Genomic DNA, 20,285 nt, shown 5'->3' with positions numbered 1-20,285 from the left:
ATGTATGTAATTCGTATTTACTCGGTCATGAATGTTTTCGAATAATTATCTTCATATGTTGAATTCATAGGGTGAGCAGTCCTAACCCTTGACCTAACCTATTAAATGAAGGTGACACATCGGTTATTGAGGTTGTAAACTTCTGTTGAGTTGGGACTATTTCAAAATTTGTTTTGTAGCTCCAGCTACCATATTCCATGGCACAATACATTGCGAAGCGTGGGATTCACAAAATATAACTTCTAGTTTAAATTATGAACTGAATTTAGCTGGCAAACCACTGAAAACGACGGAATGGCATATATTTACTTCGTTCAAGTACCGAAATCCTCAGTAAGACGCATTTACGACTCTGACAGGGACCGAACCCAGAACAATCAAACCTCTTAGGGAGTGACTAACCCTAAGATCGCTGAGTTGGGGACTCCATAGTTTTCATTTCCAACTTGGATAGCGATATTTTACGACCATCGTTCATTCTTATTGGTGACAACTAAGTTATTTAACGGTGTCATAAATTTTAGTCTCATTAAAGAGCATTTATATGTACCTATAAACAGGGAATTCAATTTAGTAAACTTATTAGTTACCCTAACCTTGTATTTAATCTTAATATATATTTATACAGTAGATAAATTTAGTATGAGATACTTGTCCATTATAAGTTCTCAGTGATCCAAAAACATAGAGTATGGAAAATAGGCGAAATTTTGACGGTGAATGATAAATCTGATTGAACGCTTGATTCCGTTTCCTAAGCCTTTCAAATGCCCCCAGGCTAACTCTACACAACAACTTGAACACTAGAGAAAAGGAGCGAAATACGGAAAGAACGCTTTACTCTAAGATTACTTATATACAGAAAATTGAGGGTATTTATATCATTTCAGATGGTCTTGGGTTTATGGAAAGTTCCAGAACCCTACTGAACTTAGTAGTAGGATAGGTAATCGTCCAATCAGAAGTGTCACACGTGACTCTTCACTATCTAGATGTTTCTGAGAAAATCCTACTCGATGCTGATTGGATAAAGTGCTGTCCAATGTTTTCAGGGCCTCTTTGAGCTTTTTTCGAGGAATATTCTGGGTCTCCCCAACAATGAAATTCTCGATAAATTCAGATGAAGGAAAACATAACAAAAATAATGAATTTCCAACGGTTACCTTCTAATTGAGAGTTTATTTGTCTGGAGTCTTTTTGATTAGATGACATAGTTTTTTGAATGAGAAGTGGAGGATAACGCATCAGAAAATCTTTCATTCCTTTAGAAAGTATTCTAGGTTCAGCAGTTAAAATTTGCTCTGCATCCCACTGGAATCAAACGGAAAATAAAACACGCAGAATAATATCAAGAAGCGTAATAAATATAATCGCAATGAACATACTTAAAATCGATACTTTCTAATCTCAGGAGTGGACTGAGCCATGTTGGTAGGTGTCGACTACCTGGTTGGGATCCGCGAGATGATAGCAACCGATGGTTAGAGACCTTGAATGACATGGATCGAAATCGTCTGCAAAGACGAAAACTGCATCACTGTGTTAATGTGGTATGGCAACTCGAACTGGTGTACTTACGTACGAAGTTCTACGTTGTTACTGACTGACTGACTGAATCTCAAGAGATGTCGGATAAGAGTATCATAAATGTTAAGTATTACCATCGAGCAGTCGTGAAACTGACTTGGAAACTAGCCTTTAGACTTTCATCAATAATCCTGATACTTATAAAGCTAAAAAAGTAGTAAAACGCTTTAAGCTTTATTACAGTATCCACTTAAGTGCATAAACTAAAGATCGATCTTGGATTTCTTTAAACATCTATGACAAGATTAGTTAGGGTTTAAAATCCTGGCCAATCTGATTAGAAGTGAGTTTAAGTACTCCAGTTTGAAATTTATTGAAATTTATCTATCCGTAATCTATTCTATCGAAATCACTGAGATGAATACTGTCATTTTTTTCGATGGAAAGGCATAACCAACAAGGTCACTTATACTAGAAGTAAAGTTGATAACTAGCAATTACATTACAGTATGGTCGGATCAAATCGCTGATGTTGAAAAGGGTAAATTACTGAATTCCAACACAGTGGCTAAATACTAGCTCAACAATTATGATATTTGAGGGTCTTTAAATCGATTTTGTGTAGGGTTAACGATACACAGTGCAACATTCCTACAGTTATGGTGAAAACCACTTTTTTTGGAAATACACCTATTTAACTAAGCTTGGATTAAAAAGTATTGTACTGAATATGCGGTCCACTGTGACAAATAAATATCCACATATTGTAGAATTAATTGTTCCAAGCAAGCAACATATTTTAAACATAAAAAATGAGTTATATGCGACATATAATTTCAGTATAAATGATCTATATAAAACTTACGAGACTTTCATTAATAAACTCAGTAAACATCCGAAATAAACATAAACTTTATCGCTCATAAATATCGCAGTTGAAGAGTTTAAATGGCTAGCTTCAGTGTGAATTATTTATAGTAGGAAACAAAACTGCCACAAATACCTTTTTATAGTATATAATCAGATTGAAACAAGATTTTACCGTACCTTTAACATAGCATCCTTAAGGATTTGCAAAGGATGGTCTTTACTTAAAACTGATTGGTCTGAATCGAATCCATTCTCATCCAATAGTATTATATCATCGAATTTGGACCGACTATCCCAAAGTTTTTTAAAGAAATCATTCTTTTGTAAATAATCAGAGATATCAATTACTGTAGTCCTAAAGTTTGAAGAGAAAAAAATAACTATGAACAACTTAAGCAACTGACAAAATATACATACATGTACATAGATTAGCAGTGAAGCGATATGATATGTTGTCATAAATATCAGTGCATACAGACAACCATGAACATAAACTCGATTGAAGAAATTTCGAAATTACGTATTGAGGAAGCCTGGAGAATATCAGAGTTTCTAAAAGTATGGCAATAAGATCGACTGGTAATCAATAAATACATTAAAGTAGGATTAATCCATTCAAACACACGCAAGAAGTCAATTAACTGCAGAGTCAGAGATCAACTGAAAAAGACAATAAACATGAATCCAAGGACGAATACACAAAAAACCTACGAAGGAAACCAATTATAAACAAAATCATCAAAACAAAACTGATATAAAACATGGGGAATAAATGAAAAGTTCACTTCTACATGAAATGGGCCCCGATAGTTGTTGTCCAGATCGACAACGAGAACTCCGCAATTGGACTAGTTAGCTTGGAAAGCATAATGGTACCAAAGTTGTTTAAATTTACGAAAAAAACTTGTTGTCTTGTAATTATGTTATTTCGATCATACACCAAGAAATCAATAGTAATTTGTTTATTGGTTTATATAAAACATTAAGGCATGGTGGAAAAGAGTGTTAAAATGCATGCCATTTGAAGCTAATTGGGAATCTCCAGAAGAAGTCAAAGGAATAATTATAAATTTAATAAACAAGGGCAGTGTTCATTAAAAATAAAGTTTAACCAAGAAAATAATTGAAATAGATTTCATTTGGTCAAAAAGTGTATATTACTTTTTATGAAGAAAACAGTAGCACGATTGTCACTGACTTCTGGTCTCAACTATGTCAAATGCCGTTTCAAGACACTGAGTTATTTATGGCATATTTAATGGTACACTGGGGCACCCAAGAAAATACGGCACATTTATGAGATGAAGAAATAAAACAAGGAAGGGTAGTACAATAAATAAATGAACAAGAAGAGCATTTAATAAGATATACGGTTCATTTAAAATGCAATCAAGAAAGAATTCCTTCGCTGACAGTTCTTATCACCTTTGTGAAGAATTTAAAAGAAAACTACAGCAGGATTGTCACTGGATTCCATTCTTAGCCATCCATGATAAATTCTTGAGCTACTATGCTGCAGTGTTTCTAGGACCCCAACCACGATGAATGCTAGTCCTATAAAGCTTGCATACAATAGTGCCATATCATAAGCTGACCACCACTCCTCTTTTTCTATCTCCTCTTAGAGTCGGTAAATAATGCACATTATAGAGTTCGCTGAGATGAAACTAGTAAAGCGTGTCCAACATAACCAAACCGGTATTTCAAAATAGTGACACTGATTGAATCAGTTACTACACCTAGACACAAATTGCCGAACCTCAACATTACTAACATAGTATTACTACTAGATGTCAGTAGTCCTTCGGAGACAACGATGAGTGAACACAGTCGTTTAACACCTTCAATTCACAGAAGTTATATTTCACAAGCACGGGGAAAAACTGCTCTTATTGGCAACCAGACTAATATCACAACTGCGCCATATTCTTTCTGCACATCCACATCACCACCTATTTCCATAACAGCTACTTGCAAGACGTTATCGATGGGAAAGTTAAAGAGGAATGACATAAGCTGCCTGATTGAAATTTCTGCCAAGCCATTACCAGCACTTACATAACTGTCGATATATACACACCTCGAATATTTCCAAAGTATTGTCGCAAAGGGTGAGTCCAGGTAAAAACTTGTCAGTTTTACAAAAATAACTCGTAGTTCAAAAGTAGCAAAATATATTTCATACTTACAAATACTAATTGCCAACTCATTGATTTATTCATTTAAAGACATAAACAATGGTATACGGAGGAACCAAAATATATATGAGCCACACAAATCATTTGATTTGCGTGTGAGCTCAGATAAAGCACGGGAACCCAAACAGAGGCAGATGGTTTTCTTAGGGGCCAACTCCCCAGGCCTTTGACCTGGAGGTTTGATCCACAAGGCAGTACAGAAACGTTAGGAGATGAGGTCCCATGATAGCCGGTGGCCAACAATAGGTTCAAAAGCCATTTGTTCCTTCAGGATCCGGGAGCCGATGTGCACCAGTGCTTTGAAATCAGGGTTTTTCAACTCTCCTATGTGGATACTCCGTACACACTTACCCGGTTTAAGTGCCGAACTTTCACTTTTAGTCCTTTCAATTTCGTAAACAACACACTCGCCGCTATAAGACAGGGAGTAGGACTTCTCTGAGAGTAGCTATATACGCGTGGTCATATGACAGCGTTTCGAAAGGGAGAGTGGACTCTCCACCAACCGATTAATTGAGATTTCATTATCTAGCACTAAGATAATATCATCCATATATTGAAGCCCATTATTTTTGCAACAGATTTACACTATCAATGAATACTCTAAATAATTTTCCGAACGTTATTAGTGACGACAAAATTAGTAAACCATGCTAAAATCATTTTTCGATTAGCAACAATGGAAACAGAATGCAATGATGGTCTGCAAGAACTGCTTTAATAATGGGAGGTGATACTTGCAACAGGAAAAGAATGAGGTTTGCAGTAAAAAAAAGAGGTAAGACTAGACTCATGGTAGATAACGATTTTATTTAACCTCCAAAAACACTAGTTACTTTAACCAAACACACTAACTTATATATTGATTCTTCTGATACTTGATTATTAGCTGATGGATATCATGCATAACCGAAATAGATGAAATATAAAACTGGATTTTATAGAGAATTAATGCAACACGTATGCTGCATGATATACTGAACAAATTTCATGCTACAATACTAAAAAGAACATTATATTCAATAAATATCATACTGAATTAAAAATGGATGGAATACAGAGCAAAAATCACACAGAATTAAAACGTGATGTGGCGTTTTATCTCATCCCCTTAACACTTATGGATTACTATAATACAGTACTAGCGAATACAGATGCTATGTATTCCGATTTCGACTTTAATAGGCTGATTGATGATGACTTAAATGTTTGAACTTATTGTGATGGTCAGCCATATTAAGCGTAGGATTTGGTCGTAAATGTACATTGATCTGGGATGAAACACCTCACATCAGTGTGGTGAGAGAAGTTAACAGGATGAGAGGAACAGAAAAATGAAAAGTTAAACACCAAAAAATATAGCAGAAAAGGAACTAATAAAATCGAGAAGTGAAAGGGACAGAATAACAGTGAGCTCGAAATCTAGAGGAAGTTTGTGAATGAACACAATCGTGCAACTGTGACTGACTTCCATTTATATCGTTCAACATTAATTATAAGTATTATATGAAGCGAACTTAGGAAGCTTCCATCTTTGGACATGGCTTAGATCAGTTTATAAATCGATGCAATGTTTCAGCTTACCTGTGCTTAACTCCCATATCAAACAACATTGGTTATCGACATGGGTAGTAGCTACGGACGTGAACAAATACCACAGTCATTTATCACCACAGGCTTCATCATTAGGGTTGTTTTTCAACTAGTCGCTTGCTCGTAACTTCAGTATTACTCGCTTGCTAAAAACCGAGTACGCTTTAGTACCAACATGCTTTCGATTCACTGGATAAGTTTGCCTGTAAAACGTAACTCAGTTCATTTGAGAGCAGCTATTAAAGGTTTTAACAAGTTATTACCTCTGAAACCAGAAGTATTCTGAAGTAGAAACAACGTCCATAGCATCAACCAATAAGTAGACAAAAATTTAAATTGTTAGTTTATAAAATCGACTTAATGATGTAATTTAAAGATAAACGCAGGGTTCAGAATTATGGATTTGACTTCTACTGACTTAGTTATGAATTTAAAAATCCCTTCACCAATTCCCGTTTGATTACCCAAACACTATATCTAACTGACACATTAAGTATGTTTGTGTACGCCACGACTGCCACGCAATTTATCTAGACGATTCACTTAACCTAATGATTAATAGCTCAAATTTGCAGCACTCCGTGTATTATTCTCTTATTCAAACCCCAAAACAATCCAAATGATAATAAATACTGAATAAGTATATTTTCCGTTTAGATTGATGGTAAACAGTGAAAAATGTGTAAAAATACAGTAGGCAATAACCTTGCACAGTGAGACATAAGCTAAGAATCCAATTATTAGAGAGCCGAATTCGGGTTTTTGAACACGGTTTAAAATAGATTTAAAGGGCCCTTTTAAACGGAGTTCGGTAGCTTACTTATCTGAAGGGGTTTCGTTGAGATTAGCTTAATTTTGAGGTAGTGCTCATCACAAATTGGTCGCGTTTGTGATACTCTAGAAAACACGGTTGCACTAGATAGATGTTCCATCCAAGTATAGAACTTCTAAAAAGTACTCACCCACCACCCCACCAGGAGTTGAATCCAGGGCCTTTAAGTATCACGGCGAGAGATTAATTTGCGACGAAGAACATCCATATGCGGCGTATTTCCAAGAGAAATACAACTTAGTCTAAGTAGGCATGTCATTACATAGCTAATGAGCTACATTAATTGATCGACAATCCTAACACGGAGTATGAAATGAGAAAATTCGGAAAGAAAATCTAAAATGTGCATGAAAATCAGACAAAACAATTGTTTTCTGCATTTTTGTTGTTTGACTAATAACCGAATTGTGACGGGAAATATATTTAAAAAATAAGAATATTTCATCATAAATATCTATTTCTAAAGGGACAGGTAAACACTTGTTTATGAATACAAACAGAAGCTACAAGTAGTATCGAATTGAATTTAAAGGAATAGTTGCAAAAACAACCTCTCGAATTTTGCATATGTTACTTACCCGCGTTTTATAAAATCATAGGGCAAGTTGATGGTATTATCAAATGCAATTTGACATTGTTCAAACTCGATTTTCGAACGAACATCAATAAGCAAAAACTTATGTTGCTTTTTAATAAGTCCTGCTAATTCATTTGTCTGTATCCAAGGTGAACTGATCACACCCTGTGGTTTATCTAAGTAAGAAGTCTACATTATCTTATATTTAAATTACCTGGTTTGTGATTTTGTTGAGGTTCAATAGTCTTTTTTACGTCAGGTGAAGTCTGACGACTTAAATCCTCATATCTAGCTTTCAGACTATCACGTAAGATTTCAGCACGTTCAATGGAGGACAATAATTCATTTTTCAGCAATGCCTTTATATAAAAATTTAATAATAATGGCAACTTACTGAGCATTTACTGCCTGTTAAACGTTTCAACTTGTCATAATATTCAAAATACTTCATAAATAATACATAGGCACGCTCTTCATCATGCTCCCAAACTTCATTAGCCTGACATTTCAATAAAGACATTTCACGTTGTAAGACTGCAGGTACAGTTGATTTGATATTTATTTTCGAAAGCTTTTTTAACTCATCCACAGAATGAGCTAGATATAGTTGTTTCTTGTTCATTTCATAAGTAACACTAATTTATACTGTAGACAATATCCTCTGACAAACGAATTGCTGAAAGAGATGTTCTGGATAAAGAAATAACCAACGAAAATAATGTGAAAATCTGTACAACCCCTTCCTCTACAAGCCGATGAAACAGTTTTATACAATATATATATGAGTTCGAAGATAATACAAGTCGTGTTGGATTAGCTATTTGAAAAGAAACAAAGCAGGAACATGACTTACTGACAATCGTAATGAATAGTAGACGGTAGAATGGATAAACTTTGTATTCAGTGGTCAAAAAACACAAGATGCATAGGTATTTTGTGACAATCAACCTAATGCACCACAAGTAGGCCCTCAAATGCCCTGGTATGGCCGAGAATAGGGAGAGTTCGCTCTCCCTCTCGAAATGCTCTCACATGGCCACGCGTATATAGCCTCTGCCAGGGAAGTGCTACTCACTGCTTTCTCGTGGCGGGGGTGTTGTTTACGAAAATGAGAGGACGAAAAGCGAATGTCCGGCGCTTTAACCGGATCCCAAACCAAATCAATGGTGCACATGGGCTCCAGTATCCTGCGGGGACAAATGGCGTATGGACCAATCGTTGGTCACCGGCATCCATGGGACTCCATCTCCTCACGATGCTCCACTGCCTTGTGGGTCAGACCTTCAGGTCGAAGGCTCGGGGAGTGGCCTCCTAAGAAAACCACCTGCTTCGGTTTGGGCACCCGGGCAGTATCACAGCCCTCACAGAAATCAAATGAGATTTGTGTGGCGCATATGTATTCGGTGCTTCCTTGTACCAATATCTATGTGTTAAAATAAATAATAAATAAATGCACCACATGTATTGATTAAAGACCTATCTCTACATACACACTAATCCTTTTTTTATGAATAGATACGATTGTATCTCTAAATAATCATATTTAGTTACATCATTAAAATTAGTCCATGTACAATGCTACTTGTATGTTCAGAAAGTATTTAGTACATTATGCTAGAAACTAACGAACTAACAGTTTATAGATAAATTTCCATATCATTATACACCTTGGAAAAGCTAAATCGTAAAGCCACCAAGTGCTGATGAGAATACAATAATAGTTTACTCAAACGGGATATTTTTTGAATCTAGTCAATAGTACATAAGTTATTTTAATTCACAGAACAAAATCAGCTTTTGCTAAACGGTATGTGTAGGTCCTTTTTATGCAACGGAAATTTAGAACTACAAAACCGATTACAATAACGGGTCTAAACGCCTTTACTTAACGATTACGTATAAGAAACAGTTACCTATCCAAAATTATTATCTTAAATATGAACTCAGTTAGGGGAACATGACTCGACATTCTCGGAAAAATGAAGCTATGAGAAACAGGAATTTCCGAGTCACTTATAAAATTATACCAACTCGTCTAGAATACACTTGAGTGTAGAATAAGTAAACGCATACAATGTAAAATAGTTGTTAGAAAGCTAATATGAAAACTTCATTATTCCTAGGTGATAAAATGCTCATGTTTTTATATACTAAGAGTTGTCTAACGCACATAACAATTTTATTTTAAAAATAATGACCTAATGACTAACTTACCTGCTAATATTTACACCAATTGTATAAATATAAACTACTTTCTGGAAAACTGTTGTCGAAATTCCATTGCTTATATTATGTGATCAAAATGATTGTTCCAAAACCTATGCAGTAGTGTGCAAAAAGGTAAACGAGTAGTTTCTCATTAAAATTATTTCGACATACGACGTTTGAAGGGGATAAACCTTTGAAAAGTAAAAGTCACTAAATAAATTTAGACTTTTGAAAATACTATCAATGTGAGGACTATTAATTCACGGTTTAAATGCCCAAATTCAAACAAAGTGATCATTGATACAATCACAGTCTTGAATAACTAAATGGTATCGTTTACACTGATATAAAAGCCAACAGTTTAGTTCATGACACTGCACGTTAAGATCAAATTACACTAAGTTTTACTTGGTGGATTAAATACCAATCTACAAACGGAAGGACAATACAAATGTGATTCAGTATAAGATCTACACTGAATGAAGACGTAGAGAATGGAAAATTCGACGTGAAAACAATTATTCCCAAAATAGTGAGAATCTAGAACCAAGAAAACCAAAAGATACAAACAAAACCGACCAGTGAGAAATACGACATGATATCAAGTTTAATATTTAACATATGCCAAATGGTGGATAATCCAACAGTCACTCATGGTTCGCAATCTTAGATGACGGATGTCCCTCAGGCTTCAGCGAAAAAGCCTGCACCTTCGAGCATGACCGATGAATAATTCACGATGTGGAATCCATTAACACGACATTCGTAGGTCATGTCCAAACCGTCGAAGTCGATGTTTCAAGATAGTGACACCAACTGAACTATCGTTGCTGTCACAACACACGATGCCGAATCTATATATTACTAACAAACTGCTACCACTTGATGTCAATAAACATTCAGTGATAACGATGATCAAACATAGAGAGTCTTCTAGCAACCTCGACTTAGAGAGATCGGGTCTCACAAGCATAGAGCTAAACTGATTTCATCAACGAGTAGTAAACTTGACCTTTTACGGTCGAACTAACATCATGAAGGCGCCAAAGATGGGTCACATTGGCATAACCCTCTCTGTTTTTCACTATATTTAGATCCATCTCATCAATCGCGCCACGACCAACACTTACACAACTACACAAACACACGAACTTTTCGACTAATTCTAACTGCTCACTATCAACAGTGAGTGTAGCCATAGGCCCTTGTCAGTCTTGTAAGAGTACTTTGCATTTAAAATCTGAGAAGCACATGCCACGCCTACGGATATTTATAGTCAACTGGCTAAGTTCGGTTTGCTATACTTGTGTGCCAAAGCATAGTGAAACATTGTCATCTGCATACTGAAGAACAGAAATTCTTTCTGCATGCAGCAGATCCATACCACCACCAAAACCTACTTTCTTCAGGGCTGTTTTCAGTAAGTCATCGATGGAAATTTTGAACAGAAATTATGAGGTTAGGTAACCTCACCTAGTCCCACTGTTGGGAGCGATTGTATGCCCCCCACTATGACTGAAATGTTTCATATACAGAGCCCTTAAGATGTTAGTAAAATTCTTAGGGACAGCCTTCTACAACAGACAGTCCCAGAGTAAAATTCTATTAAACGAACCTAAGGAGGCCCTAATATCAAGAAATATAACAATTATTGATCTGGAACAAGTACGGAGATGCTCTAACATTTGGGGGAAGGTGAAGATATGACCAATACATCCACGACCAGAATGGAAGTCATTCTGCTTATTGTGAATCAGCCTTTCATGAGTTCTGGACAATCTGTGAAATATGACGGAAAGAAACAATTTGGATGCGATCAGAAGCAGATCTATCAGCTGACAATCAATGCAAAGATGACCTAGGCTCTTATTAAGGATGATGACCGGTTAATTGAATGTTGGAGCACTCTTTAATTCTCAAACCTTTCAAAATAAACCAACCAGTTTCTTGACCAAAAGTTTCCCATCCTCCTTAAAAAGATTTGGGAGTAAGATAGCTCGCCTAGATTATTCATGAAGTTTCAGACGTTAAAGTTCCTTGATGACCCCCACCTCGCTAGGTGGATCCTTCATCTCTGGGGACGCAGAACAGGCTAGTCATATTGGTATTGTTGGGGCAGCAGACCAGCTGAACTGCTCCTAGCTTGGTTTGATATTTGGTTGCAACAGAAGATGAAACCAATACGCTTACATTAATCCGTTTATAAAGATGAAATTTTTAACCACTTGGACGCGAAATTAAATTGGTGCAAACCAGGAGCATAGTCAGAGTTCAGATGAGTGCTCCAAAAGGAGAGATGTTTTTATATACAACGATGGCAGCAGTAGCTAATCGCAATGGACTCGAGTCCAGGCCTGAGTTACCGACTGGAAGTATAAATATACTATCACTCACTGAACCAAAACAAACTCAAATTAATACATATCTTTTGACTCAACACATCTATTCAATGCAAAAACCTTTTGGCTCTAAACTTATTCAGATGGGCGCCAAATATTATTACTTTAGATGGAGATTGCAAATAAGATAAGAATATCACCAAACCTCCACGGTTTAGTAACCTCCCTATGAGTATTTCGTAAAAGTTGTTCGCAACCTGAATATTTAAAAACCCATTTCTAAAAAATCTTTTACGAAATCCAGTCACTTTTAAACACAAAACTGTTTTGGTTTGTGTTATATTGACATTGTGATAGTCTGGTTAAAACTTTTGGTGATAGAAATAATTCATTTGAACTAACTTTGAGAATCAGCTGATATGTGAAAATTATATAGTACAATCACATTTGACCATGTAAAGCAACGCATACAGTCAGGCTTCGAACATGTTTTTCAGTTTTCAATATCCCAAATGGTTCGAATGGTCGTGGACAGAATAGAAGAAGCTTTCCCTTAACGGGCAATGGATCACTAATACCTCCAGGCAGGAACCTAGGTACATTAACGTCAATAGAGGGGAAAAAAGAAATTGGTAAATCATAAAAAGGTGTTATCCTTAGTCTTTAAGAATAGATCAAGTTTCTTCTTAAAGGACTCCTGGGAAGTCGCTTTGACTAGCTCAGCCGGCAGCGAATTCCAGAATTCGACAACTCTTGAGGAGTAGAAGTTGTTTGTATAGTCCGTTCTGCAATGTTGTGTCTCTAGTTTCTGGGTGTTACCCCTTAGGTTTGTGTTGGAGCTCAACTTAAGTTGGTGTTGAAGGGGATGTTCAGAAGTGTTAATTATACTGTAAGCCGTCAGAAGGTCACCTCCAAGGCACCGATACCCTAGTGGGCAAAGGTTAAGTGATTGGAGGCGCTCTTCATAAGGTTTGAATTTGAGTCCCCGAACTCATTTAGTGTCTCGCCGTTGGATGCGCTCCAGAGTGTCCTTATCCTTTTGGAGTGAGGGAGGAAATATTATGTTTTCGTACTCTAAATGAAAACAAATGAAACTGCTGAAGATCAGTTGTAAAGTTCTTCCATCAAACTGGCCGAAATTGCGCTTCAATGTTACCAGTGCAAGGTTTGCTCGAAAGGCATTTTTGTCACAGTTAGCATAAGACTTCAAATCATAGGGTACCAGGGCTCCTAAATCCTTTTCGACTCGATACACTTCTAGAAAGAAGTTTCTCAAGTTGTAGCTGTAGTCTGCAACATGTCGCAGATGAACTACTTTACGCTTTGAAGTGTTAAAGGTAAGTCCGTTATCGTCTGCCCAAGTTTGAAGTTGAGTCAGATCCTCCTGAAGTGCCAGTATATCGTCTTGGTTGCGTATCTCCCTCCAAAGTTTCACGTCATCGGCAAAAATTAGTAAGTTTGACGTCACCTGTTGAGGAAGATCATTTATATAAATCATGAAGAGAAGAGGTCCTAGTACTGAGTCCCGGGGGGCCCCGCTAGGACATTCCATAGCCTGAGAGAAAGTAAAGTTAACCCTGACCTTTAAATGTCGACTTTTTAGATATGAAATGAGCCAGTCAAATAGAGGTAGTCTGATACTGTTATAACGCTCGGTTTTACTTCGTCTAATGTTATAACGGTTGGGTTTCCACGTTTCCACATATGGGATGTTAGTTTGCCTTAGACGAATATCTACGCTAGATTCCCTCCCAGTGTCTATTCCACAGGACTTCAACACAACTCAGATCAAGAACACTTGATTAGCCTGACCAAAAGGTAAACATATTTCCACACCAAAACCCTCCACCAGATATACTCTGTACGTGACGGAGTACAAAGTCAACACTACAAACATAAACAGGCAGACGAACGTACTGCGCTCACTGCTGCATCCAAAGCCTAAACCTTATATCGTCTCCCAGCAAAACGCATAAGAAAGAACGCAGATCACAACTTTCACTTCCTGCTGCACGACGGAGTGACGTATAAAGACCAAATCGTCATATGTGACCTATTAAGTGAATGGTTTTCCCACAATGGGAATGCAGCTCATGCCCCAGACATCAGCATACAGTGCATCAGCGAAAACTATCTCAGTATCACAAACTTCGACATTAGGAGTATACATGCCACCACTTAAACACTTAAACCAAATGCGAGTTCTGGTGACGATGACATACCTTCAATCCGTTATAAAATATCAGGACCGGACATACAGACGCTATTACTCAAAATATATACATTAACTTTAGAGACAGATACATATCTAGAAACCTGGAAGGTAACGTATGTTCTTCCCAGACACAAATCAGGACCGAGAAACCTGGTCGAAAACTTACTTACTTACGCCTGTTACTCCTCATGAAGGAGCATAGGCCGCTCACCAGCATTCGCCATCCAAATCTGTCCTGAGCAATCCTTTCCAGCTCCTTCTAGTCATTATCCATACTTTTCATGTCTGCTTCGATTTCCCGACATAATGTGTTCTTTGGCCTTCCTCTTTTTCACTTCCCTTCAGGATTCCAAGTTAGGGCTTGCCTCGTGATGCAGTTTGATGATTTGTCTAATGTATGTCCTATCCATTTCCATCGTCTTTTCCTAATTTCTTCTTCAGCTGGAAGTTGGTTTGTTCTCTCCCACAGAAGGCTATTGCTGATGGTATCCGGCCAATGGATGTTAAGTATCTTGCGTAGACAGCTATTTGTAAATACTTGTACCTCCTTGATGGTGGTTGTTGTAGTTCTCCAAGTTTCAGCTCCATACAGTAGAACTGCCTTGACGTTCGTATTGAAGATTCTCACTTTGATATTGGTTGAAAGTTGTTTTGAGTTCCATATGTTCTTCAATTGTAGGAATGCGACCCTTGCTTTGCCAATCCTCCCCTTTATGTCTGCATCTGATCCTCCTTGTTCATCGATGATGCTTCCCAGGTATGTGAAGGATTCTACATCTTCCAGAGTTTCGCCATCAAGTATGATTGGATTGCTGTTCTCCGCTTTGAATTTGAGGACCTTAGTTTTCCCCTTGTGTATGTTGAGGTCTACTGATACAGAGGCTGCTGCTATACTAGTTCAAATCGTCTAATTGATTCTGAGCTGTCCATTGTATGCCGTGTCTTCCCTCAGATGTCGCGGTCTTCATAATCCAGTCGACCGCCAGAAGAAAGAGGAAGGGAGAGAGTAAACAGCCTTGTCTGACTCCGGTCCTTAATTGGAATGCATCTGTCAGCTGTCCTCCATGCACGACCTTGCACTGTAGTCCATCGTATGAGTTCCGGATAATGTTGAAAATCTTCTGAGGAACTCATTAGTGTCGAAGAATTTTCCATAACGTCCTCCTATCTACACTGTCAAATGCCTTTTCATAATCAGTGTTGATGTGTAGTGAGGAGTTCCACTCAACTGATTGTTCGACGATGATCCTTCATGTCGCAATTTAGTCTTTTAACGAACGATCCGGCTTGTTGATCTCGAAGTTGGGCGTCTACTGCATCTTTCATCCGGTTCAGCAACACTCTGTTAAAGACTTTTACTGGTACTGACAGTAGTGTAATGCCTCTGTAGTTTTCACATTTGCTCAGGTCTCCTTTCTTTGGAATCTTGATGAGGTGTCCTTCTTTCCAGTCTATCGGCACTTGTTCCCCCTCTCAAATCTTTCCGAATAGAAGGTGAAGCATGTTTGTAGTTTCTTCGATGTCTGATTTCAGTGCTTCAGCTGGTATATTGTCGAGTCCTGCTGCTTTCCCGCTCTTGATTTGTCTGGTGGCCATTCTCATTTCTTCCGTCGTTGGTGGATTGACATCTATAGGAAGATCTGTGTGCGCTGCTTCGATGTCTAATGTATTCATTGGAGCCGGCCTATTCAGGAGTTCCTCGAAGTACTCTGCTCATCAGAGCCGGTGTTGTTGAGTTTAAGTGATTAGCCTGCCTTCTTTGTCCTTGACCGGTCTCTGTAGTTTACTGTATTTCCCTGCTAGTTTCTTCGTTGTATCGTAAAGTTGTTTCATATTTCCTTCTCTTGCAGCTTTTTCCTCCGTCGTTGCTAGTTCTTCTACGTGTTTCTGTTTGTCGACTTTAATGCTCTCCCTCACTTGCTTGTTTGCTTCTATGTACTTTCTCTTTAACTTCAATTTTAAATTGGCCACAACTAGGTGGTGATCTGAAGCTATGTCCGCCCCTCTCCGGGTTCTCACATCTTCCATTGTCCTTTGAAATTTTTTATTGATACAATTATGATCTATCTGGTTCTCTGTAGTGTGGTCCGGTGAGATCCATGTAGCCTTGTGTATACGTTTGCTTGGAAATATTGTGCCTCCTATGACCAAGTTGTTGAATGCACATAGATTTGCAAATCTTTCTCCATTTTCGTTTCTCTCACCCAGTCCATGTCGTCCCATGACATCTTCATATCCAGTATTGTCTATTCCAACTTTGGCATTTAGATCTCCCATTAGAATGGTGAGGTCCTTTCTTGGGCACTTCTCTATGATTGACTGCAGCCGCTCGTAGAATTGATCTTTAATTTCGTCGTTGCTATCATTGGTGGGTGCATAACATTGGATAACATTCATTGTAATTCCCTCCTTCTTTGTTTTGAATGATGCTTTGATGATTCTGGATCCGTGTGATTCCCATCCTACAAGTGCATTTCGTGCTACTTTGGACAGCATTAGAGCGACTCCCTGAGTGTGTGGAGCATTTTCCTTCTCGTGACCGGAGTATAGCAGCATCTCTCCAATATTTAGCCTTTTCTGTCCAGCTTGGGTCCAGTGGGTTTCGCTGATTCCCAGTACTGCCAAATTCTATCTTCTCATTTCCGTTGCTATTTGACTGGTCTTCCCGGTTTCCCACATTGTTCGGACGTTCCATGTACCTTTAAAAATTGTTGCTCTGGTTGTTAGAAGGGGCATTTGCCTCGTGGTTTCCGAAGGAACTCGGCTTTCACCATGAGGCGTCATAATTCTTCTAAATGAAGACCTAACTTTCAGGGCAGAGTTTAAATGGTTTGAATTATTTTTTCTGGTAAGCGTTTTTTTAGCGAGTTAGTTTTCTACGGGATGGGGTCGCTAACCCCATGCCACACCCTCCTCCTTTACCCGGGTTTGGGACCGGCAGTGACTCTGGAAGAGTTACAGGCGGAGTTCTGGTCGAGAACTGCAGACCCATAAATATAATTCCAGTTATATCACGCATAATGGAAAAAGTGATACAAAATCAACTATCTGATCACGTACTTAAGGAAGGTCTAATATACCCGTCACGACATGGATTCGTTAAAACAAGGTCGTGCAAAACATGTCTGATAGATTTCTTTAACGAGGTTACTCGCATACGTGACCAGAAGAAACTAGTGGTTATACTATATTTTGATATTAAGAAAGCCTTTCATAAAGTACTTCGTAATCTTGTAATCAACAGACTTAAGTCAGCTGGAATTATAAAACCCCTATTGCAATGGGTCAAGTCTTTTCTTACGGACAGATATTAAATAACCAAGATTAACTCTACAACATCTGCACCTCGGTCAATAACCAGTGGTGTTGTGCAGGGTAATGTCTTGGGTTCATTGCTCTTTATAATCCACATCAACAATATATGCAAGTGCTTTAGCACATGTAAGACTTATCTCTATGCCGATGACTTAGGTTATCTATAAAACTGACATTTGCGATGTATGTAGTACTATGCAAACAGGATCCAGGGGCGACAGTGATTCATGATCTTAAGACGACGGCCCATTGCCGGGAGGTCGCAGCCAAGAGGTTTCGAAACATCTGGACTTTAGAACAGACATTCACTAAGTTAGACACTACCATGTTCACCACAGTATACACATCCTTAGTGAGAACTAAGTTAGAGAACTGCGTTCAGGCTGCAAGCCCCTGTTTCAAAGGTGACTCAGACATACTAGAAAAATTACAGAGGGCAGCTACCCGTGCAATTTCAGAACTTCGGGATTTACCGTGCAAAGCGCGGCTTGAAAAGCTGGACCTCTTTACTATGTCCTATATTAGATTAAGGGGAGATTTAATTTTGATGTACATAATACTGAGAAATGATTTTTGACTTAACTTATCCTCTTTTTCTTCCCGCTAGATCAGGACATCTCAGAGGACATAACAGGCGAGTAGAAAAGTGAAGAACGAACAAAATACCCGTGGCATACAGGTTTTCACACCGAGTGCTGAGTAAATTCCATAGTTTTGATCGTTTATTACGTATCAAGACTACTGTTTTCACTTTAATTGAATTTATTTCAGTTAAAGTATTCTACTAAAGTATTGTTTTTACCGTTCTCTCAATTAGTTTTATCGCTGGTACCCTTGAGTACCTCATTTTCAATTATATCTGTTAGTGCTTTTGGTCCTAACAATCTACAGCTCTTCACTTTTCGGTCATTGATTATTTTTTCGTTTCTGAGTATCATTGCATCTCATTCCTCTTTGAAAAGGACTTTTTTAAATGACCGGACAGTGTAAAAAAAAGCAGTTGCCAACGTCCGGGTTGTCGTTATCCTGTTGAAAGCGGCGTGCAGTGCGACGAGTGCAAAGGCTGGTACCACGAAGTTTGCACGAACTTAACGCCTGCTGCTTTCAAACGGTTCAGTAAGAAGGGTTGTGTGTGGCTTTGTCAACAGTGCTGCTCGGATGCAAACAGCTTGTTAACCGAGGCCATCTCACTGGTTGATGCTGCAAAGAAGTGTTTTAGCAAGCATAGTCGGAACGCGTCAAACAGCACTCGGTCTGTCGACACGCAAATCAACGTGAAGGAAACTAAGGTTAGTTCGATGATAGATGACTCATGCCCGTCAAAGAAGGAAAAGCAATCTCCAAAGGGACCTGACTCAAACAAAGGCTCAAGAAAAGTAGGGTCTTCTGTTCCCCGTCTCCCAGATGGGATCCAAAAGGAAACACCTAGAAGCCGCAATCGCAAGGCTCGATCGGTTTCAAATGGCAAACATAACACGACCCCTCAGGTCGTCGACAACCCCCCAAAACCCAACACTAGGTTTGACGCAACTGCTATTGCTTCTACCAGCACCGTTGACGAATGGGTACAGGTTGTAAGGAAGAAAAGTAGGGATATAAAATGGAACCCTGCCCCCGTAAAAGTGGTTGAAAAATCGAAAGCTGATCATAGCGACAGATCAGCTATTTTTCCTAGAATTAAGGAGAGCGATAGCTCTGAACCTAAAGCTCGTTTTGAGCATGACATTGTACTGATTAGGCAGCTGCTTAATCAACTCATGCCTCAAAATATGACTGGGGTCACCTTGCTAAAGGTGTATAGACTAGGGAGTCTAACGGACTCGAAACCAAATCATTCCAGACTGCTTAAAGTAGTATTCGGCTCTTCAAACGAACGTGACCTAATTTTACAAAATGGACACAAATTAAAGGGTTCAGGAGTCTTTATCCGAAAGGACCTACCGTTGGCAGACCGTGTTAAAAGACGGGAAGCCGAGAAAGAACTACAACATAGGTTAGACGCCGGCGAAAAGGACCTGAAAAGTGTAAATTTTCGGGTTGTAAGACTTCGACAGAGAATGATGCCGAAGCCACTCTGGGTGAAGCACGAAGGCACTTAAATAGGCTTCCGATCTGCTACACTAATGCCCGGAGCTTACTTAATAAGCGATGGGAACTAGGTGTACAGATTGACTCTATAAAGCCAAATATAATCGCAGTAACAGAAACCTGGCTGACACAGGCTATGGATAGTATAGAACTTGATTTCGAGGGCTTTACGTTAGTAAGGGCCGACAGAACACAAAAGCGCAAAGGAGGGGAGTAGCTCTATTCATTAGGAATGCTATCCCATTTACCATTATCGATAGTGTATCCCATGAGAGTGGGACGTGTGAATTAGTTAGTCTTCGCTTAAAATGCAAGGGACAAGAGCTGCTGATTGGTTTGGTCTATCGCAGTCCAAGCTGTGAGGCAAATGAGATCCTGTTAAGCAGTCTCAATACTTGGTCCCAAAGTGGTCGATGTCTAATGCTAGGGGACTTTAATGCACCTATGGTAGACTGGGAAAATCTGCGAACTGAATCGTCAGAAAATTCCTTCGAGCAGGAACTAGTTGATGCGGTTATCACAT

At 38.4% G+C, this 20,285-nt stretch overlaps 1 protein-coding gene across 1 annotated transcript in view; it reads right to left on the bottom strand.

The window, feature by feature from the left end:
• USP8_1 (Ubiquitin carboxyl-terminal hydrolase 8) overlaps positions 1 to 12,631 on the bottom strand; it is a 55,991-nt gene extending 43,360 nt beyond the window's left edge. The window contains exons 1-7 of the mRNA XM_051209819.1: positions 12,547 to 12,631; positions 9,812 to 9,915; positions 7,992 to 8,414; positions 7,812 to 7,956; positions 7,599 to 7,773; positions 2,575 to 2,752; positions 1,164 to 1,311 (exon numbers count right to left, since the gene is read on the bottom strand). Of these exons, the coding sequence (XP_051075281.1) occupies positions 1,164 to 1,311; positions 2,575 to 2,752; positions 7,599 to 7,773; positions 7,812 to 7,956; positions 7,992 to 8,219 (874 nt within the window). The 5' untranslated portion in view covers positions 8,220 to 8,414; positions 9,812 to 9,915; positions 12,547 to 12,631. The remainder of the gene's footprint in view (positions 1 to 1,163; positions 1,312 to 2,574; positions 2,753 to 7,598; positions 7,774 to 7,811; positions 7,957 to 7,991; positions 8,415 to 9,811; positions 9,916 to 12,546) is intronic.
• Between the last annotated feature and the right edge of the window lie 7,654 nt (positions 12,632 to 20,285).

This window comes from Schistosoma haematobium, chromosome 1, assembly GCF_000699445.3.
Source record: "Schistosoma haematobium chromosome 1, whole genome shotgun sequence".
NCBI classification, from domain to species: domain Eukaryota; kingdom Metazoa; phylum Platyhelminthes; class Trematoda; order Strigeidida; family Schistosomatidae; genus Schistosoma; species Schistosoma haematobium.
The sequence above is the reverse complement of the archived record's forward strand: the minus strand, read 5'-3'. Positions and strand labels throughout refer to the sequence as shown.